The sequence below is a fragment of the Hippopotamus amphibius genome, chromosome 1, assembly GCF_030028045.1.
Source record: "Hippopotamus amphibius kiboko isolate mHipAmp2 chromosome 1, mHipAmp2.hap2, whole genome shotgun sequence".
Classification (NCBI taxonomy): Eukaryota; Metazoa; Chordata; class Mammalia; order Artiodactyla; family Hippopotamidae; genus Hippopotamus; species Hippopotamus amphibius.
This window is the reverse complement of record NC_080186.1, coordinates 186,492,519-186,520,157: the sequence shown is the minus strand read 5'-3', so window position 1 is coordinate 186,520,157 and position 27,639 is coordinate 186,492,519. Positions and strand designations below refer to the sequence as shown.

The 27,639-nt window shown below is 38.0% G+C and overlaps 1 protein-coding gene across 1 annotated transcript in view; it reads left to right on the top strand.

Moving 5' to 3' along the window:
- The window catches only part of CAMK4 (calcium/calmodulin dependent protein kinase IV), a 212,950-nt gene that overhangs the window by 122,589 nt on the left and 62,722 nt on the right, over positions 1–27,639 (top strand). Inside the window, exons 3-4 of the mRNA XM_057737667.1 lie at positions 9,277–9,339; positions 11,312–11,394. Of these exons, the coding sequence (XP_057593650.1) occupies positions 9,277–9,339; positions 11,312–11,394 (146 nt within the window). The remainder of the gene's footprint in view (positions 1–9,276; positions 9,340–11,311; positions 11,395–27,639) is intronic.

The following is a 27,639-nucleotide window of genomic DNA, read 5'->3' as shown; positions in this document are numbered from 1 at the left end:
CATCCCTAGAATTCTCTGCTTACCAAGGATCTCACTTCTCCTTTGGGAATGCACTTCTCACTGTTCTCTTTTCTAATATTCGTCATTTCACTCTCATTTAATCTCTTCTGTGGTTGTGTTTGATACACAGTATGGATCACAGAAATTAAAGACAAGGTGTTCTGATTGAAGACGAAGCTATGAAAGCTCTGTATCCTACAAGAGAGTAGAGGAGCAGATGCAGAATATCAGTACCTGCTGCAGTGGATTTAGAAAGCCAATAACTTCACCAGAGCTTTTATTAATTATATTTCTTGGACATTCTCCATTTACTGTGGGAGAGTGCAATCTTGAATAAATGGTATAGTGACCCGTTGTGGCTCACAATTTAGAAATCACAAGCTATTATCTATGTAGGCTCAGGAAGATCTGGGTACTTAGTTCTGCCTGTGAGACAGGCATTCTCCACTCCATTGGTGTTGATAACATGACAAAAATGTCATACAGATTTGAATGGCAGGAGGAGAAATGACTAACCAAATCTAATCTCATCTAACCAAAGCTGTTAAACCAAGGATTTTTTTCCTTTGAGCCGTCAATCTTTTGTATTCAAACGCTAGCGCCATCCCTCATTTATTTATTCAATAAATTTATATACCAGGTGTTGGTAAATAACACTGGGGATACTGATGCATGAAAAATGGACAAGCCCTTCCTATCATAGAGTTTATGGTGGAAGAAACAAATGATGAATTTATAACTCAATGGTAACATAGATTTGTGTAAATTTTATAAGGGGATTAGAGTGATGATTATGGTTTGTGTATATGTGTATGTGTGTGTAGCTACTTTTGATGCAGTAACCTGGGAAGGCCTCTCAGTTACTTTCTTAGTGAAGTGAGAAGGTCTAGTGGAAGAGGGGGTGGCAAGTGCGAAGGCCTTGGAGCCTGGTCTGGGAGTTGAGAGGCCTGTATAGGGAGAGAAAAATGACATCAGCTCAAAAGGGTGAGGCCAACCCATCCTGAGTTTTAAGGCCTTGGTAAAGAGTTTACATTTATGCTAAGCACAGTGGGATGCCAGCGTTTAACTTGGAGAGTGACATGATCTGATTTACATTTTAAAGACATCACTCTGGCTGCTGAATGCAGAGGGAATGATTGCAAAGGCTAAGAATCAAAGCAGGGAGACTAGTTAGGAAGTATTAAAATACTTCTGTAGCCTTTAAAGTAGAAGAAAATTCAGACCAAAATGGTGACATGGTATAATCAATTTCATGTGAAGAAGGGAGTGATCAAATCTTATATCGAATGCTGTTGACAGAGGAAGATAAGATCAGAAAAGTAGTTAGTCTCCTCCAAGGAGACCACTGATTTCTTCTATAGAAGTGGTTTTAGAGGAGTTCTTGGGATAATGCCAGATTGAATTTCACTGACAAGTATATGGGGAAAGGGAGGAGGAGGTGGAGAAAGAATGCAGAGGCAGCTCTGGAGAGGTTTTCTGCTAAGGGGAACAGAGCTGCCCTTTGGAAGCAGGAAGAGGGGTGAGGGACTGAGGGATGAGATCCTTTTAAAGATAAGAGGTATTAAATGAGGGTTACCCCCATATTTGAGGGTTACCACCCTTAAATTCTATTCCAGTCCTTGGGATCCTCCTCCATTGGATCCTCTTAATGCCAGGGAGAGATACAGAGATGAAAGAAACAGGAGAGTGAGGTGTATAAAGTCTTTTTCTACTTTATATATCATGTTCTCTTCCTTTTTTTCTCTCCTTCTGTTAAGCCAAACCTGTTTCTAGAGAAAGTCTGGCATCAGCTAGATCTTTTGTATAAACTTTGTTCAGCTTGTTATCTCGCTCAGGAATATTTTAAGCCTGCTTCATTCACTGTAAAGTAAAAGAGTGTTCCCTGTGAAAGAATTTCTAGCATCTGTGAGCAGGAAGGCTTATATTTTCAACTCTAAGAATGAAGAAGAGGTCACCTCCCATGGAAGAGCTGCTCTCTTCTGAACCTACCTGATTTACAGAGGTTTCAGGTTCTGACAAATGTCTTTCTTTCTGGGTTGAGCTACTGAGAGCCATTTTTATCTTCTTAAATTCTATTCCAATTCTTGGGATCCTCCTCCATTGGAAAGCTCTACTCTTCTCCTTTTTGCCCTCCCAAATGTTTTAGAGTCTGCAGAGAGAAGGAGGTGGCTATTACAGAACTACCAAAAAATATTGTTTCACAGTTTTCAAAACCAAACTTATTGGAGTGAAATGCTTTATTAGTTTGTCTTCTCATACTGATCAGAACCAGACTGGCATTATACTAGTCTTGTTAAATGTAAAATAGGATACTGATTTCTTGATCGTGCACATTTTCTTTCTGTCCCACCCACCGTGTCTGTTGCTCATCACTACCTCCACCTCTGAACCATCACCTCCTCTGTGTAGCTGCCCCTTCCATTCTCCTCTCCACTGAGTCCAAAGTCACATTGAAATGTCTGGGAGAAGAACATTCAAAACAAAAGATTATCGAGTACAAAGTGGAAAAAGGCTCAGAAGTGGAAATGATCTTGGCTTCTTCAAAGATCAGTTCGATGATCAGTGAGCTGTAGTAAAAGGGGATGAATGGCAGGTGAGTTCAGTACAATGGACAGGGCCACAATGTTATTAGCATCTTTCTAAACCTATTTCTCTCCAGTCCTCACCATCTCAGTAAATGGCAATATTATTCTACCCATTTCTCAGGTGGAAAAACAAGCAGTCAACCTTTATACTTCTCTTTCTCTTATACCCCATAACCAGTCCATCTTCAAATACTGTTGGTTCTTCCTTAAAAAAAATATCCATCTACTTCTCACTCAGCTGCTTCATCATTAGCACCTGGGTCCAAGTCACCATCAACTCTCGCTTGGATAACTGCCATAACCTCTTATTGAGTCTCTCTGATTTAACTTTTCCAATCATCTTCACCCCTACAAGAGTCAGAGTGTTTTTCTTTTTTTGGCTGCACCTCGAAGCTTGTGGGATCTTAGCTCCCCAACCAGAGACTGAACCCGGGCCTTCAGCAGTGAGAGCGCAGAGTCCTAACCACTGAACTGCCAGGGAATTCCCAAGAGTGAGAATATCCTTTTAAAATTTAACTGAGGTCATGTCATTCCTCTCTCAAAATCTTCCAAATGTGTCTGACCTCTCTGATATAAAAATATCAAGTCCTTACCATGTTCAACCTGGCTTCTGGTCATTAGGAGACTCTGTCATCATCTACCATTTTCCTCCTCTGTCACTTTCCTCTGGCTAAACTGGCCTCCTTGCTGGAGGCATAAGGGAGGAGAAAAGGTTTGGACATAGCAATGAGTAGCAAAAAGGACACCGTGTCCTCCTTCCAGGCCCTGTGGTACATTTCTTACCGGCATAAAAACAAGTCACCACCTGAGAAGACCCTAAAGAAAGTAAGGTAGTCATGAGATACTCCAGTTTCTTTTAGGTCAAGAAGATAAAAGAATAACAGACTTGGCTAAAATCCTGTAGTTGTTGGAGTTATCAGCCTCATGTAGAAAAATCTCAATATTTTTCTGTGTCCCATGTTTGATTTTTGCATGTTCAAATAACAGTTCTTAGCTTTCAAATCCTTGTAGGTTAAAACTGTCGTTCTTGAATTTAACAAAGCTCCAATCGTCAAGTCTTTTCACCAAGCATGTCGGTGCCAACCTGTACTTGTTGATATGTAGAAAACAGGATGCTAAGTTAAGCCGAAGCTATGCAGAAAAGAATTGTGAAAATTTAAAGATATTTGCTTGTTTACCCATTAATAATTTATATTTTGCCTCTTTCCACAAAGGGTTTGAGGAGCACAGTTCTGTACTTCACATCATGTTCTCTGATCATTGTTAAAACCAAACATGAGCCTAGGAAGCCAGAGAAATAACAGAGAGACAAAGTAAGACTTATGGTCTCAATCTCTGCAAAGAAAATGAATTCCTTTTTTTTCACCGCACCTCACAGCATGCAGAGCTTCTCCGACCACGGATCGAACCCGCACCCCCTGCAGTAGAAGCATGGAGTCTTAACCACTAGACCACCAGGGAAGTCCCCTGCAAAGAAAAGGAGACGAGGCTGATCATTTTATGTGGAAATGCTGCTTTACTTGACTGAATCCTGGAAGAATTATAGCAGTAGTCTGTACTTGTTAGGTCACCCCAACTTGCCAAGAGTATTTGAAGTTTCAGAGTCTAGATCTAGACCCATCTAAGATAGCCAAGAGGATCCAGACCACCAGAAATCTGATACTGTATCAGATTTCTCCAAATTCATTCACCACCTCTGTCTCTATCCATCATTCTCATATGCAGAACCTGGTTTTCCTTATTCTTCCCCCTTAATTCCTCATTACTTTCCTCTTCACCTATTTTTCAATTCTTCCTTCTTTTTCCCCTTCAACCTTCCCAGCCCCAGCACAGGAGTAGATTCGCTGTGTATCTCAATGAAGGGCCCACATTTGATCAACTCTGTTTCAGTGGTGAGCCTTTTTCACTGATGTTACTCTAGAATTATACCTCTTATCCATTTCTCTCTCTCCCCTCATGGAAGCAGTCAGCAAAGTTGAGATTTCTTTCAATATTAAGACATCTTGATTTCTGTGGCGTTTTAAAACTGTACAAATCTGTATAATCACTCATTAAATTATTTAATTTAATTTCTTCTTAAATGATTTTATGAGGATAAACGGATGGGGTTTTTTTTTTTAATATTTAGGGCAGTTCAAACAGGGGAGCTAAAAAAAAGGCTTTATAGAAAAACCCCATATGTCCAAGCCATTTTATGATTATCCATTTCATATTGGTAACTAGAACAATGGTACAAAGAATTAAAGTGGGAGACAAAGCTCTTTCTGATGGGCAATAAAATACAGTAAATTAGAAAAGCAGAACTGTGGTCCCACTGCTGTCAATCTGGTTTTCCTGTGACAGATAGAAGCTTGAGTGAACCGTGATTGGACAAAACTCTTACGGGCTGTCTCAGATTCCTTCCACCTGCCTGTCTTCCAGACCAGGGAGGGCTGGATTGCCTGCTGGCCACTTCATGCAACTAGGCCAACCCAGACACACACCTTAAGTTTCTGGCTCTTCCAGCCACTGCTAGATCTGAATGAGATATGACATCTGATGAGGAGGGACATGGCATCACAAGTGACTGCCACAAAAACCCCACATGCAACTCAGAGGTATGGAAAAGTTAACACCTCGGGGCCAAAATTCACCAGTGGGAAACATGAGGAGCTTCCTGGGCAGGTAAATTCCCTCTTTTTATGCCTTCCCATGAACTCTTCAAGGCATGATGACCTTGTATAACTCCTCTGGGGAAGTACTGTGTGCCGGTTGGATGCAACTACCCGTGTGACCTGCTGTGTCTTTACAGCTCAGTGCAGCCAGTGGGCTGACTGCACTGTGTCACCTCTTACCTTGCTGCACTTCCCTTTTTTCTCATTCTCACTGCCTTGGGTTTGCACCTTCCAAATAAAATACCTGAATGTTAATCGGGGCTTTACATTTGTTTTCTGGGAAACCTAAGTTAGAATGTTAGTAATGTGTATTTTTATAATTGAAAATTTTTAGTAATTAAAAACTATCATTCTTCAAGTTATGGTATACATGGTGAAGGTATGTTTTAAGGGTTTCAGTATTGTTGTAATGTTGATTTTTTAACGCCATCTGTTGATGCTTCTGAAGATGCTAATTATAGTAGCTCTTGAAGCTAATTTCAAGTGGTAATAATGACTGGTCGGGTAGCCACCCATTGACTCTTGTGGCTTGCTTAACAGTTATTTTCTAGGAAAACAGCACTTATTCGGAATGGCAGTGCCAGGGCTCACACCCTCTCCTGACCTGCCCAGGTATTTGGAAGGGAAAGTCAGAAGTGGGAAGGAAACAATAGCTTCTGGAACAAGAGAAATATTGGGAAGATATCAGATGAAATGGCTGTCAAGACATACACCTGTGTGACCTCTAAGCCATGACACCTTTGGAGGAACCACCCCCAAAGTCCAGCTGCCTTTGAACCTCTACACTTTGTTTCAAAAAGATGACAAATGACTCTCAGCTAATCTCTCTGAGAAAGATTTTCTGACCTCAGCCTTGTCGTGTCCTTGGCTTCTCGGTCATTTATCTGCCTGCTCTTTTGTCCACTTCTCCCATTCAGCTTCATCCCCTGCTGGTTTCCTTGGTTGTCATTACTTTGGCTTCTAGTCCAGATTTTGTCATTCAGTTTACTCTCTGTGTATTGATGGTTTTTAATACCTCATTTTTCTCTAACTTCCTTCTTCTAAGATTCTTCTCAGCCTCCACTTAAGTCATGACCTGCATTCAACCTGGGCTCTAGCATTCAGGGGAGCAGGAAGGAGACTGCATTCACATTTTTCTTTTATTTAAATTATTACTACAATTTTGTTCTTTTCTTTATATTTTCGGTTTTCAAATGTGTAATGTTAAGTTTTCTGGAGTAGTGGTTCTCAAACTTTTGGGCTTTAGGATCCCTTTATACTCTCTAACTTACTGAGAATCCCAAATAGCTATCCATATTTACTATATTAGAGATTAAAGAATCTCTATATAATAGAGATTAAAGAATTTTTAAGTATTTTTAATTAATTAAAACTATAACAGTAGTAAACCCAGTATATTTTAACATAAGTAACATTTTCAGTGAAAAGTAACTATATTTTCCAAAATAAAAAATACTTAGAAGAGTGGCATTGTTTTATAAATCTCTTACCTGGCTTAATAGAAGACAGTTTGATTCTCATTTTCTTCTGCATTCAATTTGTTGTTTTGTTTCAAGAATAGGAAGAAAATCTAGCCTAACGCAGATGTGCAGTTGGAAAAGAGAGAACCTGATATATACCCTGAAAGATTCTTAGGGACCCAGAAGGGTCCTCTGATCACACTTTGAGAACCACTGATCTGGAGTATAGGGGAAAATAATTATCCTTTTCAAAATTACCTTTAAAGAAAAATTAATTCTGAATTAAAAATAAATAACTGCATTAGAAGATTGCTAGTCCAAATAATCTAGTCTGTTACGAATATTTCCAGAGTTTAGATAACTTTCAAAGAACTAATTTTTTGAAGGCATTTAATGTGTGACATCACATGATAAAAAATAAATTTGCTTAAAATTCATATTTGTATTAGAAAGCTTGTGTTTACTATATCATGTGAAAAAATTAAAGGATCTCTCTGACACATTTTATATGGATCAAAAATATATGAAAATAAGAGGAAAACCTTATATTACATAAACACTAAGGGTGTAGTGAGAAAAATAGGTTTTAATATTAACAAATCTTAATTTAGAGACACTTATGTCCTAAAAATTTTTTTTAATTTTATTTATTTATTATTTTTGGGGGGCTATACCAAGTTCAATCATCTGTTTTTATACACATATCCCTGTATTCCCTCCCTCCCTCCCTCGACTGCCCCCCCACCTTCCCTCGAGTTCCCCCCACCCTCCCCGCCCCAGTCCTCTAAGGCATCTTCCATCCTCGAGTTGGACTCCCTTTGTTATACAACAACTTCCCACTGGCTATCTGTTTTACAGTTGGTAGTATATATATGTCTGTGCTGCTCTCTCGCTTTGTCTCAGCTTCCCCTTCACCCCCCGCCCCCTCCCAAACCTCGAGTTCTCCAGTCCATTCTCTGCATCTGCGTCCTTGTTCTTGTCACTGAGTTCATTAGTACCATTTTTAGATTCCGTATATGTGAGTTAGCATACAATATTTGTCTTTCTCTTTCTGACTTACTTCACTCTGTATGACAGCCTCTAGGTCTATCCACCTCATTACATATAGCTCCATCTCATCCCTTTTTATAGCTGAGTAATATTCCATTGTGTATATATGCCACATCTTCTGTATCCATTCATTTGTTGATGGGCATTTAGGTTGCTTCCATGTCCTGGCTATTGTAAATAGTGCTGCAATGAACATTATGGTACATGTTTCTTTGGGGATTATGATTTTCTTTGGGTATATGCCCAGGAGTGGGATTACTGGATCATATGGTAGTTCTATTTGTAGTTTTTTAAGGAACCTCCAAACTGTTTTCCATAGTGGCTGTACCAACTTACATTCCCACCAACGGTGCAGGAGAGTTCCCTTTTCTCCACACCCTCTACAACATTTGTTGTTTCTAGATTTTGTGATGATGGCCATTCTGATTGGTGTGAGGTGATACCTCATTGTGGTTTTGACTTGCATTTCTCTGATGATGAGTGATGTTGAGCATCTTTTCATGTGTTTGTTAGCCATCTGTATGTCTTCTTTGTAGAAATGTCTATTTAGGTCTTCCGCCCATTTGTGGATTGGGTTATTTGCTTTTTTGGTATTAAGCTGCATGAGCTGCTTGTATATTTTGGAGGTTAATCCTTGACTCTTGCTTTTAAATAGATCAGATTTTTAAGCTTTCCTCTGCCTCGGATATTTGGAGAATATGATGAAAGCTGTAGATCCTCTTCCCTCCCAGAAAACACATAGATCTGAGGAATTGCTTTATCCAAATCTCTACTCCAACCTTTCACATCGACTAGAGTTATAATTTCCTTAGACCCCTTTACTTTCCTTCAACTTACATCACGGGTAGCATTAAGCAACTCCAGATAACTTCAGTAGAAAAGGAAATTCAGTAGCTCACATAATAAGAAAGCTCAAAGGGCAAACTAGCTTATGCATAACTGAATCCAGTGGATTACATGGTTAGCAGTACTCACTCTTCATCTCTAGCAATGATTTTTTCTGTGTTGGCTCCATTTTCAGTGAAGTGGTCTCCATATGGTATCAAAAATGGTCCCTGGTAGTGGCAGACTCTGTCCTCTTTTGCTCTCGCAATTTCAAAGGAAAACAGAATACCTCTTTCTTGATTATTTGAGCAAAACTTGGGGGTAGGACCCTGATTGACAGCTCCAGTGGATTTGGGTCAAGGATCCATAAAAGAAAGGAAAAGAAGGAGGAGGAGTAGGTTGAGATGAACTTGTGCCTTAGTGGTGATAGCAATGACTTTTGATAGCAAAGGGGTCACACAAGTGGTCTGACAAGTTGTGACCCATATTTGTAACTAGTTCTCTTTATGTCTGAAGCAGAGGGGAAGACTTATGCAGCTGGACAAGAAAGGGAGGAAGGCGACACAGGAAAAAAGCTTAGAAATTAACCTCTGCCGTTGACCTGATTCATCCAGGGGGTTATTGCTGTTTCTGACTCTCTGCTACGTTGGAGACATTTCTAAGGTGGGAGTATCTTTCAGTTTCTGTCATTTTGCCTTTTAGGTGGACAAAAAAATCGTAAGAACTGAGATAGGAGTTCTTCTTCGCCTCTCACATCCAAACATTGTAAGTGGTTTTTAACCTATTGTTTCCAATAATCGCCAAAGTTATAGAATGAGATTTTTGTTCTTTACTGTCCATTTTGATGATGAGAAGCGGATTCTTCCACCGCCAGTAAGTAACCACCCTGGCCTAACTCTTGTCCTTATCTGATCCTGTTTTTCAGTTCTCTAACTGAATAAATCTTGAGAATAATGCCCCTTGAAAGAGTTTCAGAATAGGCAGAGCAGCAATATATACCATCTTTATTTTCATGCATAAGAGGATAACTAAAATTGGAGAGTTTTTTTCACTCTAATAAGACACTGGCTTTTTCCTTTTGTGTGCCTATCTTACTAATATGCCATTGCTGAAAATGCCTGTGAAGAAAATGCATTGCTTTCCAAAGTCATTTCAGTCTCCTGTGAGAGAGTATTTGCTTCAGAAACAATGTGAAGATTCAAATAAATAATGTACTTGAATGGGGAAAATAAAACATCCTCCAAAGCTCTGCTCTAGGCTCTGTCAAGACAAAGGAACTGAGGGAAGGAAGGGCTGGGGAAAAGCTTTCTTGAGCCAATGAAGTGAAAAGAACAAAATCATCTTCCAGGCCATAACTTGTTTTTTATAAATTGAGCCACTTACTTAAAACATTTTACTCATTTCTCTGAGAAAGCTGTGGTGTCCAAGAGGATGGCCCGCAATGCTTAGGCTCAAGGCGAAGTGATTAAAACTTGTATATTAGTCAGCAGTGCGTTCAGCTGTAAATAACAGAAAACTCGAATATGGTGGTCTAAACACATATTTTTCTTATGTTGTAAGGAATCAGAAGGCAGGCCGTTGTTAGCACTGGTTCAGTTCCTCAGTGATGCCATCCCGGACCCAGAAACCTTCCATCCATTGGTCCTCCCATCTTCAGTGCATTGACTTTCACCTCCATGCTTTTCTCTCATGGTCCTAAAATGGCTGCTCCACAGTCTTCACAAGTCTTCAGATCTATATTTAAGACAGAAAGTAGTGGAAAGGCTTAACCACCAGAGTCTGATGAGAAGAATAAAAGCTTTTTCCAGAATTTCCAGCTGCAGTAGAATTCTCTTCAGCTTGTGGCCCAAGCTGGTCACAAGATGACCCTAAACCGCACGGAGACTGGAAAATTAGGGAGCAGGGTTATCACAAGTGACTTAGACCAACCGTAACCATAATTTGAGGCTAGTTACCTTGCTTCCCTAAACAAATCAGAGTTATGTTTGCAGTAAAGTAGGGGGAGAAGGGCTTTGGGTAAGCAATTAGCAAAATTTACCATCTACAATCACCACTTTTATGTTATCCATCTTATTTCTTCCAAAGAGAAATAAATATGGAATTTTCCTCAAATATAGATCAGTCCTGGTCACTAGATTCTCAGAAGGAAAATATCCAAAATTGGTTGGATTATCTGAATGTGATGAAAACCCTGTTATGGTCAATCAAATCACTACCACTGTTACTTTTCTGAGTATCCTTTCATCTACCAACAACTTTTTAGCTGTTAAGGGATTCCGTTTCCATACAGACAGAGTTTAACCTGGTCCTGTTCTGTCTCAGACCCCTAATTGAAGTCCCTTTTAAGGAGAAAGAAATATTTTCATCCCTACCAACCATAATGCTTTCAGATGGTTTAGGAAGTTTTGTTTGCTTCTGATTTTGTTTTCGGTTTTGTTTTAATTCTGTTGAAATTCAGATAATTTGGCAAAATTTAGGAAGCGTCTCTAGGGCAGACATCTTTCAACTATCAAAAGGAAAAATATAAAAACTCAAAAGGACTTATGAAGAGATGAGGTAACTGTTAAAGACAACCAGAGAGTGTGACAAATGACTGCCTGGTACCAGAACAAGGAAACTTTATTAACCATGATCCAATATATTGCTCTTACAGAGAGTGCTGTTGTAGCCATAGTTTTAACTATTTCCTAGAAAGATGAAAATAAAGAATTTGTGACTTTTTTATATCTTTCCCCAGATAAAACTTAAAGAGATATTTGAAACCCCTACAGAAATCAGTCTGGTCCTAGAACTCGTCACAGGAGGAGAGCTGTTTGACAGGTGAGTGAGTCCTGGAAATGTAACCACAGTAAGGTTTTGCTTCCACTCACCACAAATAACCAAGGGGAAATTTCTCCTGAAAGTTTTCTTAATGACATGTTATACCAGTTGATAACTTTTACTCAAATAAATCTTGGGTGTAGAATGGAAGGAGAGTGATATTTGATAAAATGTGGGTAGATGAAAATTTGGGATGCTTAGTAAATAAAAAGAGAAAAATTGTACTATTTACTTTTGCAAACATTTACTTCCTAGATAAAAAACAGAATTTCTAAAGTCATACTAAATCTAAACTTGATAGTCAGATTTATGAGAATATTTTGTGAGAAAATATTTGATGAAAACTATAGAAAGTTAAACGTGTATCATAATAGCATTCTTTATTATGATCTGGAAGCTAATAAAAATCAGTTCTCTCCAAATGATTGTTTCTAGGCCAACTTTCTTTGTTAGGCTGTGTAAAAAGTTCCAAGTTGCAGAGAAAAACATGTTCTGTTACATCCAATTATAACCAGTTTTAGTTGTCTTTTCATATGTTCATCACTCAAGGCAGAGGTTTGAGGATGGCAGGGAGTATGTCTGGAAATCTGGTAGAGCATAGTATAGGCACACTATTTGTACAAGAGACACACACTTTAAGCTTCCATAGTTTCCCCACCCTCCTCATCTTCTCAGAATTCCCTCTTTGTCCTGATGCGCTCTTGGGAGCTCTTTGCTGTGCTGATCAGGGTAATTAAGCAAGAATGGAATTGGAAGAAGACAAAGAGACTGAGTAGGTATATATTAGAAATGGTAAGAAACTGTGCAGTTTCTGTGATGTAAAGATCTTGTTGGTTGAAGAATGGGTTAAGAGAGAAGTGGGACTTCCCTGGTGGCACAGTGGTTAAGAATCCACCTGCCAATGCAGGGTACATGGGTTCGATCCCTGGGCCGGGAAGATCCCACATGCCTCAGAGTAGCTAAGCCCGTGTGCCACAACTACTGAGCCCACGTGCCTAGAGCCCATGCTCTGCAGCAAGAGAAGCCACTGCAATGAGAAGCCTGTGCACTGCAACAAAGAGTAGCCCCGCTCTCCACAGCTAGAGAAAGCCTGTGCACAGCAACAAAGACCCAACATAGCCAAAAATAAATAAATAAATAAACAGAGAGAGAGAGAGAGAGAGAGAGAGAGAGAGAGAGAGAGAGAGAGGTGGACTGAAGACAGAAGATGTAGCCTGAGTGCCTGGAGCGCAGTTAATTCTCAATAAGTATTTGCTGCATGAATGAGCGAGTGAGCAACTGCTACCATGCATGGACTCTGAAGAGAAAGAAACCTGAGGGGATAGGGTTAGAATGTGTTGGGAGGAGAGCATGCCTCTCCTTCCTCCCCACCCCAGCTCCACCCAGTTAAATTTCCTGCCTCTTCAAGAACTTCCAAACATGTTCATATTGGATTTCAAAGGTTCTGTCAGCTTTTAATGTTACCCAGTGCAGATTTGGATCTTCAGATAGGAGGGAGCAAAATGGCCTTGATTGGAGCTACAGATGTATCTTCAGCATTTTGTTCAGATGAATATTAAAGTTTCCTTAGAACCAATTGTGTGAATTTATCAGATTTTAAACCTGTAGCATTTAAACTATATTCATTCTTTACAAATAAATGAATCCCCTGAGGAAAGTAAGCACAGGTAGCCTCGGCACATATTGATACTTCTAGTGGTGTTTGGCTTATAGTCAGCTGGACTCATGGTTCTGAATCCTGACTTAAGGAACAAATAACTAACTTAGAGTGGTTTGCTTAACTTCTCTGAACCTCAGAACAAATTTGAAGCTGTTTTATTATCCTAAGGAAGCTGAGGCACTCTGATCCACTTTAAGGATAGCCTTGTCCTAAAACCATCATGTTTCCATACACTTAGGCAAGACTCTTCCGGTCTAGCTTATTTGAATGTTGCCTAAATTTGCCAATAATTGGTCCTTTTTCAATACCTCTTTAGCTGCCTCTTTCATGGACATATTCCTTCTTTAGATACATTAATAGAGTCAAATTATAGTTATATCCTGCTGGCTTTGGAGCCATAAGCCCTCTCTAAGGAAGACTTACATATTTCTCTGCTAATTATGGTGTACCAGAGAAAAATCTTCTATTCTTTGTAAATAATTGCAGGACAGGAATTTCACAATTAAGTTTCCACCTACCAAAAGCACTTACTATTTACCTTCTTACTTCTATTTGTTTGAATCATTTTGGAATCAGGAGTCTCTTTCCTTCCCTTCTCCCCAGCCTTTCTGGTTCTCTCATCTTGCATTCTAGTTAATTTTGATGGAATAGAGTTAATTCAGCTATAGATAAGAATGAAAAACTAAATACTGTTGATAAATTTCATTTACAGTGGTAAATGGATGAAATATTCAGATTTAACAGAGGACATCTAATGAATGGCAGACAGCCAGTAAAGCACTCAACTACTCTATAAACTCTTAGTGGTCTTAGACGATAGACTTTCTCCCCCTGAATGTTGTTGTCCACATATCTGTTGCCATATCTGAGATGAACTTGGTTTCTCCATTAAGTTACTTAATTCTACAGTTATCTTCAAATATGTATCAAACTGAAAATATATCCTGCATTATTATCCATTTATTGCTTTCTTTCTTGAGAGTTAAAAATCATAATACAGTCTCTTTTTTTCCTCTACTTAGGTCAACAACCAAATTTATTTAATTGTAATGATAGAAATTCATTGCTGGTCTAATGATGACTCTAAAAGTATCTAATGAATGAAATAATGGAGCAATTGATGAAGAGATAATTATGTTAGTCCATTATAGTCAAAATGTATTTTGTATTTTATTAGCAAAAGATCTGTTCTGTGGTGCTCCTAAAAACCTAAACACAGTAAATCCAAGTGGAATCTGCTGTTTCATGTGGAGTGTGAATAGTAAATTGCATAGGACAACGTATTACAATTTTTGAAATTAAAAGCAGTGATGTTTTGTGTCCAAGAAAATCCCCCCAAAAAACTCCACAAAATTATGATATCATGGGAAAAAAGAAATCTCCAGAACATCTTCTGTGCCATCTTTTTCAATCTAGTCACAATTCTTATAAATTTATCAAACTTTTTAAGTGAACAAGGTGTGAAGTTGTTTAAGAGTAAATTTTCAAAATTTTTTTTTTCCAGAAAATGATTGTATTTTAAGGCAACTAATTTAATTTATCTTTCTGGTCTTCTAATTAAATTTTTTAAAAGGTTTTTTGTTGGGTTTTTTTTTCCTGATTTTAGTCTAACTCCAGTATTGGAATGTCTTGGGAATTTTTTAATTGTCTTTTTTTTTCTGTTTTCTCCTTGTGTTTTTGCTTGCCAGATTATGCTTGTTCAAATGCCAAACATTATATATAAAAGGTTTTAGAATTTGAGGCTTTAAATGTTGTTGCCTTCCAAAAGAGCAGATTTTATTTTGCTTCAGCAGGCAGTTAAGATAAGGAACAGATCACTTTAATCTAATCCGGCATTGGGCTGATTCAGAGCTGGGCTTCCTAGGGGCGGATCTATTTCTTGTCAGCTGTTACTCATAGGGTTTTGCTCTTCAAGGGTCCCAGTTTAAGCCGGGGATTTTGCCGGTGCCCCCCTTCCTTGACAGACCCTAAATGCCAGCATCTGTTCCCTCTACCCTGTGAGATGGCCCGTCAGCTGCTGATTTAGAATCAGTAATGCCTTTATATGGAAAGCATAGGGATCAGGGATCAGGTTTACTTTTCTGGGTTTTTCTTCTCTTCTAGATCTTGGCTCCTAAAGCCTTCACTTCTTGGTAACTCTGTGATGTCTTCAAATATACTGTAACATATATTTTATTTAGCTTGTTTTCATTGTTCTTACCCCACCATTACTGAGAGCAAAAATTCAATACACATGGTTTTAAAAGTTCTTTCACAGACACTAGTGTGTCTTCCTCTTTTATTCAACCCTTTGGGACCAGCAAGATCAGAAGCATTGTCCCCACTATACAGATGTAGAACCTGGAATGAATCAAGGTAAGTGATCTTCCCCAAATAGGCAGCTGGTCTGTCTTCTGGTCCAACTCTTCCTCCTCATATGGCCTCACTGTCTTTCTTATTAAATCCAGTTAGCCCCTTTCAAATCATTTCCAAGAGAATAAACTCTTGTTTATTGTGTTTATAGAGAATCCCTGTTGTATTGGTTGGTCCTATGCAAAACTGTATGTGTATTTAAGTCACTCAATCACCCTTCAGGTTTTCCTAAGGCATTATTATCCCCATTTTTTTCAAGAACACAGACTGTAGAAATTGCTAAGTCATAAAGTCAGGCCTGAAACTCACATCTGTCTGATTACAAACTTATTTTTTCATTTCCCAAAACTGAAAATATTCTCTTTCAAAACAACAAGTCATTAATATGCAAGAGAAGTAGTAGTTATGTTTGGGGATTATACATTTAGCCCATTAATTACCTGACAGAGTCCTAGTATATCAGTCCTAGTAGTCATTTCTACTTCAACATTACTGGGTCGCTTACTCTTGATGAAAGTAAATGAAATGAAATTTTCAGGACATTGTCATTAGGAAAAGATTCTAGAAAAGGAACTTAGGGCTTTTCTCCAGTCTCCATGGAGTTGTGTCATGGTTCGTACTCTGGTTAACCAAACTCAGAACACATCTGAATTTGTAAGGACTGCTGTGTCAAAAAATGAGTCATTAATTTAATTGTCTAAAGTGAAGATCTATAAAATCTTACTGTCCAAAAGGATAATTAGTCGCTATAATGAGGGCCGTTTTTGAGTGCCTTTCAGGGTCCTGGCAGTGGCAGGGCATTTTACTAACCATGATCTCATTTAATCCTCACAGCAACACATATACAAGGTAGACCTATATACATACATTTTGTAGAGCAGATTACTGAGGGTCAGAGAGGTCCATTAATACCACTAGGTCACTCAGTTTATACTGAATCTAATAATAACAACAATACTTAAATGAAACTGGACTCAAGTATGTCAGATTCCAAAGCATATGATTTTTCTACCATGCCATGCTGCTACTATGTAAGCAAATGCCAATACTCTTAATACTTAAAAATAAAACTTCAAATTAGTAATGTTACATTTTGTTCTGCTTAAGTGTTGGCTTAACTTAAACATTAATATGTATATACTTGTTTTTCAACCATGGATATTTTAAATACATCTTCTCTTTATGCAGTTTTATCTGGCTACATATGAAGAAAACACATACAGTACTTTGATTTGGATTAGATTTAAAGTCTACTGTTCCCAGCAGCTTGGCTATAAATGGAAAAATAAAAGTGAGGTAGTAGAAAGGGGCACAGAATAAATGGAGGCTTGTTTATTATTTTAAGCTGGTGCACTGGTAACACATTAATCTGCTGATGGTGAAGGAGACTACAGGATGGGGAAGCAGGAGAGATCTGTGTGAGAGGGACTTTTATTTGGAACAACATCCCAGAGAAGACACCGAAGGAATAAGAGCTAGAGCTGCATAAAAGGATTTGTTTTAGAAAAAGTTTTTCTTTTTTCAGAAGCATGAAGAGTCAAGCTGCAGAAGAATCAAAGGACCTAGAATAGTTACAACTTTGAAAACAAGGAACAAAGTTAGAGGACTTACTATCAAGGCTAGGATATAATTCTAGCCTACTCACTGACTAGGAAGAGATATGAGAATCCTGGTCAGGGTCCAGGGGGCAGCACAGCAGGCTCAGGTGGATGCCTGCAGACAGAGCAGGGTGTGTTCCAGGAGAGGAAATAACTTAAATGTCCATAAACAGGCAAAGGAACAAACAAAATGTACAATGACATATCATTTGCCAATGAAAAGGAATGTTCCTTCGATACATACTGTAACATGAATGAACCTCAAAAGCATTATGCTAAGTAAAAAAAAAAAAACAACCAGACAGGAAAGACTACATATTGTGTGACTCCATTTATCTGGAATTCCCAGAAGGGGCAAATCTAGAGAGGCAGAAAGCAAAGTAGTGGCTGCCTAGAGCTGAGAATGGGATTGTGTTGGGGCAAAGGAGAGTGTAAGAGGTTTAAGTAGTTCAGACTCGATAGGCTCTATTCTTTCAGTATTGTTGAAGAGAAGTTTATCGCCTAACAATGGCTGGAAGAGAATGGAATAGAACACTTGAGGAAAGAAGTGGTGAAGTTTGGAAGTGGGAATGTGAGAACAGACAAGGGCAAGAATAAGGACTCTCGAGAAGCGCTAAGGGTCTGACGAGGCCAGAGGCTATGTGCTTTTGGAGAGCCTGGTCTGTGCTGTTTTACGTTGTTGGTTAAATCTCTCCATATCTTTAGTGTAGTTTTTGACAGCATCTTTTTCCCTTTGTTTTTATCTTACTTTTTGGTTTTCTTTTTCTTGATCCCTTTCTCGAGTTCCTCTTCCTCTTTTCATCCCTTAAATGTCTGCCTTTCCTAAAGTTCTTTATACATCCCCGTAGGTAATTACATGCTCTCCTGTGGCTTCAGCCACATTGGTTACTGTTGTCTCAGCAGAGATGGAAACAGTATTTTCAACAATCTGCTAGACATTTCCACTTACAAGTCCCATAGGCACCTCTAAATCAATATGTCCTCGAATGAACTCAGCATCTTTCCCTCAACTCTCAGTCTTGCTTTTCCTCCCTACCTCTGTGGACTGACTTAAAGGCTAAGCTAGTCACTGATTTCTCCCTCTTCCTCTCACTTCTCCCTGCCCACACCCCTCATAATTCTCTCTGTGCACGGCTCTCAAATCCCCTCCCTCTCCCTTTCCCACTACTTCTGCCCTTTTGAGCCTTCACGTTCTCTTTCCCATTGCAATAACTCCTACTGGCATTAGTGTCACTCTGTTCCATCCATCTCTGTTTAAAGCACAGATGTGATCACAGGCCAGCCCAGAAGGCTACTCCCTACTTTTAGTTCAAGTAAATCCTTTTAAACATGACACACAAAATCCCTAATAGCCTGAAAAATCCCATTTCAGATTCACTACCCACTTTATTCTCTTCTTACCACCACATTAACCAGAGGACCTTGTCTTCACCCTCAAGGAGCTCACGGTCTAGAAGAGGAAACGTAAAATTGTGATATGGACCCAAATATTATTTTTAACACTACCATTACCTCCAAAGAATTGTGCTAGAACTTACAGAGACAGCCACACTATCACAAGATAAAAAAAATGAAGGAGAACAAGGGACTAAAAAAATAAAGATAAGCATCAGTAGTACACAAAAAACCTACTACAAGATACTTTGCATGTGCTAGACACTGGTCACAAATTTGGCTGTAAGGGTTCATGTGGGGAAGATAAATGCTATAATTGGGGCATAAACACAGTACACTGGTTACAAATTAAGGGGGTCTTCTAAGCCAGAAATGACTTCAGGGAGCTAATAGAGCCTTTTGAGCTGAATCTTAAATGGGAAATAGGAAATTAGGAGGTGAAGGGTAGAGCGAAGGGCAAAGTGACGTCCAAGGCAGAGCACGCTGGCAGGGATTAGATATGAGCATCTTCATGTCCATCTTAGAAACTGTTCTAGACAGAAAGCAAGCCGTTGCTAGATATTTGTCAGATGAATGATTGAATAAGCTCTATGCTCTTGGGCAATTTATATATCTTTGGGTTAGGCTTTTCATTTATAGTATGAGAGAATTGGACTGGGAATCCCTTAGGCCCATTTCCAGGCCTACAATTTGATTTGGCCTCCTCTTTCTCCTATACTGTTAACTCCTTGGCCAGCACCCACATTGATCCACAATTCCCTCACTCTCTCCCTAGCCTCTCAAATTTAACAGGTGCTAAACTGTTTTCAGGTGCTAGTAGCACCCTTTGAAACTGTTTTTTTTTTTTTTAAGCATATGAATTTAATACTCGTTGGAAGAGTTCTTAGGAAAAGCATCAGTACCGACAAATATGCCATGAATGTAATAAGAAAAAGCAGTGAATGAAGCTTATAAAGGAGTGGTAGATTTACACCGGGTACAGTGGAATTCATTTAAATATAATTTTGTATGTAGCAGCATAAAGATGTACTGGCAGCCCTTAAGACTTGGTTCCTGAAACTCATATTATTTGGGGATTTTACCCTGTGTCATTCAATCCTGCAGTACACATTTTCACCAGACCAATGTCCTTCTCGCATAAACCTACAGTCATCTAATAACATCTCCATTTAAAAGAAAGCTGCCATTGGTGGGGAGAGCAGTAGGGCTGCTAATCTTTCTGCCAGGAAGTCTAAGGGCCTCAAGATATGATCGGATTAGAGCTCTTCAGCTGCATTGCCTGTGCTAACTGCTGGCCTGGAGATGAGCTCAATTCAATTTGCAGCAATTAAGGTGACAGAAGCAACTGTACAAAAGTCATATTTTAAAGCAGATCCATGGAGAAAAATAGGCATTGACTGTGTTTTTTCATCCTACAAGTTTAAAATGATGAGAAGAAAAACAGTCCCAACTGTGGGAAAAAGCATGTGGGCCAACATAACAAACAGTGGTAGTAAAAGGCATTGTCTTGGAGTGAGAGGCCTATTGGCGCTGAAGAATCACAGCCTGGGAGCCAAGGGAAACACACCCCATTGTGCTTCCTTCCCAGATCTCCAGATGTATCTAGGCCTGTTAGTAACTGAGAGACCTATAGGAACTGGGACCCCAGGGCAGCCTTTTGGGTCAGTGTTGTGATTAAAATCCTAGGAGAGATTTTATTTTTAGCACAGCTTACAATGAATGGAACAGCAGGAAGTTGTTCAGCATAGCTAAAAACTACATGGCCCTGGAACTGTGAAAATGATCTTAAAACTCTAGTAGCTTCCTAACTGCCTTCTTATTATGTAACAAACATGAAAAGGAAATTCCTAAATCTGAAGAGAGATATAGCCGTAGTATGTTTAAATACAAAAGACAAAAATATCAACCAAAATTATCCTCCTATTTTTACAGCTCTGAAACCCCTACAACGATTGAATGCTTCGTTGCTTCTAAAAATTGAAGTCACTAGTATATTTTGTATACAGCTATAAAATCTTAACTGTATGTACATGGTTCAACTTCATTGGCATTTTTTTAAATTTCAGCTAAATTTTTTGTAGGAATTGTTTTTTTGTTGCTTCATGAAACACATACTCTATTTTGCTGAATTGAATCACTTTGATTTTGTTCAAAATAAGTTTCTAAAAAGATCCATGCTCTTACAGTAATAGTACAGTAATATTACATAGAAACTATGTAACTCTGAGTTTATTCCTAAGGACAGCAACGTTGCATTTTGCTTTGGGAAGCCTGTATACATACAGCTGTTCTCGCTCTGCATCCGTGACCAGTGTGCTTGCAACAAGTGAGCATCACTTCCCAGTCCAGTACTTTTGTTCCCCATGATAAGGAACACAGGCAAAAGAGTTGTCCAGAGGTCCACAGTCTGAAATTTTTCTGGCATCCATTTACTTAGCAATTAGTATTGATTCCACAAACATTTATTGACCGCCTACTATGAGTGAGGCTTGGAGCGAGGCCCCAAGGGTGATCAAAGCAGCAGTCTAGTGAGAAGGCTAAGAATTTTGCCACAATACCCAGCAGAAGACATTGACCAAGCACATCTACTGTAGTCTTGCTACCTAAATGAAGAGAAAAAGATGGCAAGATTTCACTTTCCTCACTAACTTCTTCACCTGCAATCTTAGCTCTAAGTTACAAACCTGCATTTGCAACTTGAGAAGTTCCCGGCTATTGCTCTTTCTGGTCAGTCACGGATCGCCTGGGTGATAGCTCCACTTATAAAATATTTAAAATCGAACGTCTGAGTTTCAGAAATCTATGCCTGTGACACCCTGATGAACCAATGAGCTGGGAACAAAATTCCTTTTAGCACAGGGAACCTTTGGAAGAGAAGCAGTTGAGTTCTGATGGTAGGACCAAACCGTGGTGGGCAGAGTTCACATGAGACAAGATGGGGAAGCACCTGCATTTGTGCTCCTGCCCCACGTGTCTGCTCTAGATGTTTTTGACAACAGAATTAATAAACTTCTTGGTTCTGCAAACCTTAGTATAACATATATTACATCTATGATGATGTATTTATTAGTGATTTCTCTACTAATAAATGTGTTCTCATCTGGGGCAGGACCCAAATCTTATTCTTTATTAAATCCAGCAATTACCTGGCTCGCATGAGACAGTCAGAAATATTGATTAAATATCATTACCCCATCTTCTTGATCTAATTCTCACTGTAGTCTTGGTTCTTTTCCTTAGAACAGTTTCCCTTCTCTCCAATCCCATGCTCCTCCCCTACACCTATCCCACCCCAAGCTCCTCTCTCCCTACAACAAGAAAACTTCTGTACATCCTTCAGGTCTGAGCTACCTCTGGAATGCTTTTCTCACCCTGCGTGGCCTCCACAATAAATTCGCTGCCCTTCTAGGAGCTCCCAGGCCGTTCTCTAATGTCTCTATCACAGCATTGAGCACACTGTGTTGATTGTTGTCTGTCTACTTATACCAAGAGAAACCCCAGGAGTGCCGAGACCATGTCTGGTTTACTACTGAATGCCCAGCACATAGTGGTCATTCCGTAATATTTATTGAAGAAATAAATGAATGGATATATTTGTTAGAATGCATCCTCTCCATTAATTAGATGAAGTATATTACTAATTTAACATATATTCTAGAAAATTAATGAAATTTTCACTGTTCTTTTTACACCTACTATTCTTTCCTCTATGCTACGTGAAAAACAGCTCCCAAGAAAATACACTTCTCCATCCAGCCAGTCACTAGACATTCACACAAAAACATGTTCTGAACACAGGTACTTAACCCTAAATTATATCAAAATGAAAACACATAAACATCATATTTAGGTCAAAGTTTGAGATTTCATAATAAAGCAAATTATAGACAGGAAATTCTAGTGGGTGAGGCACTTCCTTTCTAAGGGGTGGGGATGCTTATAAGAACTGATGTGTGTTTAACAGACAAGGAGGGTTTCTCATCAGGAAGGCCGCACATGGTTGTGCTTATTGGTTCTGTAACAACCCGGAAGAGTACTTCTTGCATAAACTAAGCCATGAGTAACACCCCGCCCTGGAGGGGTATCACAAAGCTTTTGTGGTAAAGCTCTAGTCTTGAAGAGTGACTATGGGAAAATCCACACTGTTATGGCAGGCCAGGAGGTAATTGATTCTCTCCTCTTCTGGAGAGAATGGGAGATGGAAAAAAAAGTTAATTATTGGCCATTCTTTTCCATCATCTTTGTAACAACTCCCTTCCTTTAACAAAACTGGAGAAAACCAAGCAGATGCAGCACACAGAGATTATATTTGTATTGGCTGATGGATGTACCACAGAATCCACATTTAGAGAGCAATGCAGAGGATGATGCAATGGTAGCCAAAAGTCTCAACTTACTCTGACACAACAGTCCTTCTTTTCCCCTTCTCTCACACTTCACTTAACAATGTTCAGAAAGTATAGTCCAAGAAACCATTTCAACTAAAATTTTAGTAAGTAGATTATGTAACTTAATCATGAATTGGAAAAATTCATATTCTTATAAGGAAATACCATATGAAAATTTATTTTTAAGACCCAATTAATAATAACCCACTAAATATTGTAATCTATTTTCACATTTTATTTGACCCTGGTGCAAAACAGGTATCCAATAAATAAAAAGATGAGAAGGGATATTCTATCTTTCATCCTTTGAAAATATGATGAGTTTGTTCAAAATAATTGAATGGAGAAAATAAAGTAGTTGAAGTTTTTGCATCAATATAGTTTTTCTGAATCTTAATGATTATGATCATTGAGGTATCTTCTTGTAATACATCTTTTTTATTTTGTCATATCTCTTCCGTTTATGCCCTATTTTGAAAACATTTTCAAATGTTTTAACACCAGCTACTTTAAGAGCTTAAAACTTCTTGCCACAACATTAAAAAAAGAAGGTACTTTCTGAAAAATAACTATACTATTTGAGTATCTAAGAAAAATTTCAATCCAAAATTACAAAAATTCAACAATCTTAAAAAATTTTGTTGTTGTTGTTTTGTCTCTTTTATGTTTCGAATTGACCTTTTTCGAATGTCTTTACCACAAACTTTTTGCCAGCTGAAAACGTCTTGTGCAAGTTGGTAATCTACAGTCTATCAAAAATATGTTTTCTCTTGAAATTCTAGGAAGATAGAAACCACAGCAAAGTAGTTTTTCAGTCTTCCCAAATATCCTCATAAGAATAGACAGAGAAACTAGAACTGAAAAACCAAAACCTCATTGACGATATCTATAGCAAAACCAGGTGACAAGGTATCTCCATGAAGCTACAATATGAGTGAATAAGGGCAACTAATGACAATTTGCAAGAGCCACATGGTATTAGCATTTATGTAAAAAGAAGCAAAGGAAACAAGAGGGCATTTGATGGAACTAAGAATAAGAGAACACTCAAATCTCCAAAATCTCCAAATCTTTGGGAGCAGGATGGGCCAGTATTAGAAGAAAGCTGAGGGCTTTTTGGCATCCACATTTCTGAGACATGCAAGGGCTGCACCCATAGTAAGGTTTGAAGAGACTAATGCTGTTAAGGCCCTGTGAACTCTTGAAATTTAAAGCCTCTTTGGGGGGGAAAAATACGTATTTAGAAGAAATCTCTAGAAAGAGACTTCAGTAATCAGAGTAGAGATGGTACAGGCAAAGGAATGATGTTCCAGATAGAGAATAGATCTCAGAAAGTATGAGGTCCAGTAGTTGAATGCTTCATGAAAGTAACCAGAAAATCGAGATCCATGAAACTAGAATAGATATCCTGACCTATTACTCTGTCAAAAGGTTAAGAAAACAAATTTCACTTAAACATAAGCAGCAGAAAGATGGTTCAGTTAATTCCAACACAAAATGATTATAAGAGGACAGGAAATACGGAGTAGAGTAGGGTCCCTTTAGGCAGTGAAAGCATGTAGGGAAGATATGGCCACAAAATAGATGAAATTATAACTTAGTATTGCAAAATAAACTAAAATTAAGAAAATCATAATAAAAAGAACAATATAAATCAAAAGTAGAAAAACTTTAAAGTATACTTGATTTACAGTATTAGTTTCAGGTGTACAACATATGATTAAATTTTTTATAAATGCTACTCTATTTAAAGTTATTACAAAATAATGGCTACATTTACCTGTGTTGTTTAATATATCCTTGTTGCTTATCTGTTTTATACATACTAGTTTGTGTCTTAATCGCCAACTCTTATCATGCCCCTCCCTTCTCCCCTCTCCCCTCTGGTAACCATTTGTTTGTCCTCTTTATCTGTGAATCTGTTTATGTTTTGTTATATATGTTACTTTTATTTTTTAGATTCCACACATAAGTGATAACAGAGTATTTGTCTTTCTCTGTCTGACTTATTTCACAAAGCATAATTCTCTCCACATCCATTCACATTGTTGCAAATGGCAGAATTTCATTCATTTTAATGGCTAATATTCTATTTTACATATATATATACCACATCTTGATCCATTCATCTATTGATGGGCAGTTAGATTGCTTCCATATCTTGGCCATTGTAAGTAATGCTGCTGTGAACATTGGGGTGCATGTAACTTTTTGAATTAATGTTTTCTTTTTCTTTGGATATGTATCCAGGAGTAAAATTGCTGAATCATATGGCAGTTCTATTTTCAGTTTTTTGAAGAACCTCTATACTGTTTTCCAATATGGTTGCACCAATTTACATTCCCACTAACAGTATATAAGAGTTCTCTTTTTCCCACATCCTCACCAACATTTGGTATTTATGATTTGTTTGAAGATATTCATTCTGAAAGGTGTGAGGTGATATCTCACTGTGGTTTGGATTTGCATTTCTCTGATGATCAGTGATGTTAAGCATCTTTATATGTTCCTGTTGGCCATCTGTATGTCTTCTTTGGATAAATGTTATTCTGATCTTCTGCCTATTTTTTAATCAGGTTCCTTGTTTTTTTGATATTGACTTGTATGAGCTGTTTATATATGTTGGATTTTAGTTCCTTATTGTTCATATCATTTGCAAATACTTTCTTCCATTCAGTAGGTTGTCTTTTCATTTTGTCAGTGGTTTCCTTTGCTATGCAAAAAGCTTTTAAGTTTAATTAGGTCCCATTTGCTTATTTTTGCTCTTACTTCTGTTGCTTAGGAGACAGATCTGAAAAAATATTGCTTTGATTTATGTAAAAGAGTATTCTGCCTATATTCTCTTCTAGGAATTTCTTGGTTTCAGGTCTTACAGTTAGGTCTTTAATGCATTTTGAGTTTATTTTTGTATATGGCATGAAGAAATGTTCTAATCTCACTCTTCTACAAGTAGCTGTCCAGTTTTCCCAGAACCACTTATTAAAGAGACTCTCTTTTCTCCATTGTACATTCTTGCCTCTTTTGTCATTTATTAATTGACCATGTGTGTAAGTTTATTTCTGGGCTCTCTATTCTGTTCCATTTATCTATGTATCTGTTTTTGTACCAGTTCCATGATTTTTTCTTAAACTCTTTATTGGAATATATTTGCTTTATACTCTTGTACCTGTCTCTGAGGTACACCAAAGTGAATCAGCTGCATCTACACATATATCCCCATATCCCCTCCCTCCCACGACTCCCTCCCACCCTCCCCTTCCTGGCCCTCCAAGGCATCTCCCATCAAATTGATCTCCTTTTGTTATACAGCAACTTCCCACTAGCTATCTATTTTATAGCTGGTAGTGTAAATATGTCTATGCTACTCTCTCACCTCGTCCCAACTTCCCCTTTGCCCCTCACCCCAGCCCCGTGTCCTCAAGTCCATTCTCTACTTCTGTATCTCCACTCTTGCCTGTCACTGATTTCATCAGTACCATTTCTTCAGATTCCATATATATATGTGTTAGCATACAATATTTGTTTTTCTCTTTCTGGCTTACTTCACTCTGTATGACAGACTCTAGGTCTATCCACCTCATGAGACAGCCTCTTCAATAAGTGGTGCTGGGAAAATTGGACAGCTACATGTAAAAGAATGAAATTAGAACACTTCCTAACTCCACGATGTTTTGATTACTGTAGTTCTATAGTATAGTCTGAAGTCAGGGAACATGATACCTCCAACTTTGTTATTTTTTTCCTAAGATTGATTTGGCAATTTGGGGCTTTTTATGATTCCATAGAAATTTTAGTATTATTTATTGTAGTTCCGTGGAAAATGGTGTGGGTGGTTTGATAGGGATTACATTAAATCTGTAGATTGCTTTTGGTAATATGGAAATTTTGACAATATTAATTGTTCCAATCCAAGAACATGGGATATCTTTTCATTTCTTTATATTACCTTTAGTTTCCTTCATCAGTGTTTTATAGTTTTCAAAGTATAGCTCTTTCACTTCGTTGGTTAAGTTTATTCCTAAAATTTTATTCTTTTTGACACAATTTTAAACAGGATTGTTTTCTTGCTTTCTCTTACTGATAGTTCATTATTAGTGTATTGAAAAGCAGTAGATTTCTGTGTATTAATCTTGTATCTTGCAACTTGCTTGAGTTCATATATTAGTTCTTATAGTTTTTTTGTGGAGACTTTAGGATTTTCTATGTATAGTATCATGTCATCAGCAAATAGTTACAGTTTCACCTCTTCCCTCCCAATTTGGATGCCTTTTATTTCCTTTTTTTGTTAGATTTCTGTTCTGGAAATTCTGGCTAGGACTTCCAATACTGTGTTAAATATAAGTGAAGAGAGTGGACGTCCTTGTCTTATGTTTGACTTTAGAGGAAAGGCTTTTTACTGTTGAGTATGATGTTAGCTGTGGGTTTGTCTTAAATGGCCTTTATTATTTTGAGATACGTTCTATACCCAGTTTGATGAGAGTTTTAATCATGAATGGATGTTGAATTTTGTCAAGTGCTTTTTCTGTCTCTATTAAGATGATCATGTGATTTTTATCCTTCCTTTCGTTAATGTGGTGCATCACATTGATTGATTTGCAAATATTGAACCATCCTTGCATCCTTGGAATAAATCTCACTTGATCGTAGTGTATGATCCTTTTTATATATTATTGAATTTGGTTTGCTAATATTTTGTTGAGGATTTTTGCATCTATATTCATTAGAGATATTGACCTTTAATTTTCTTTTTTTCTATTGTCTTTGTTGTTTTGGTATCAGGGTAATGGTGACCTCATAGAATAAATTTTGGAGTTTTCCCTCCTCTTAAATTTTTTGGAATAGTTTGAGAAGG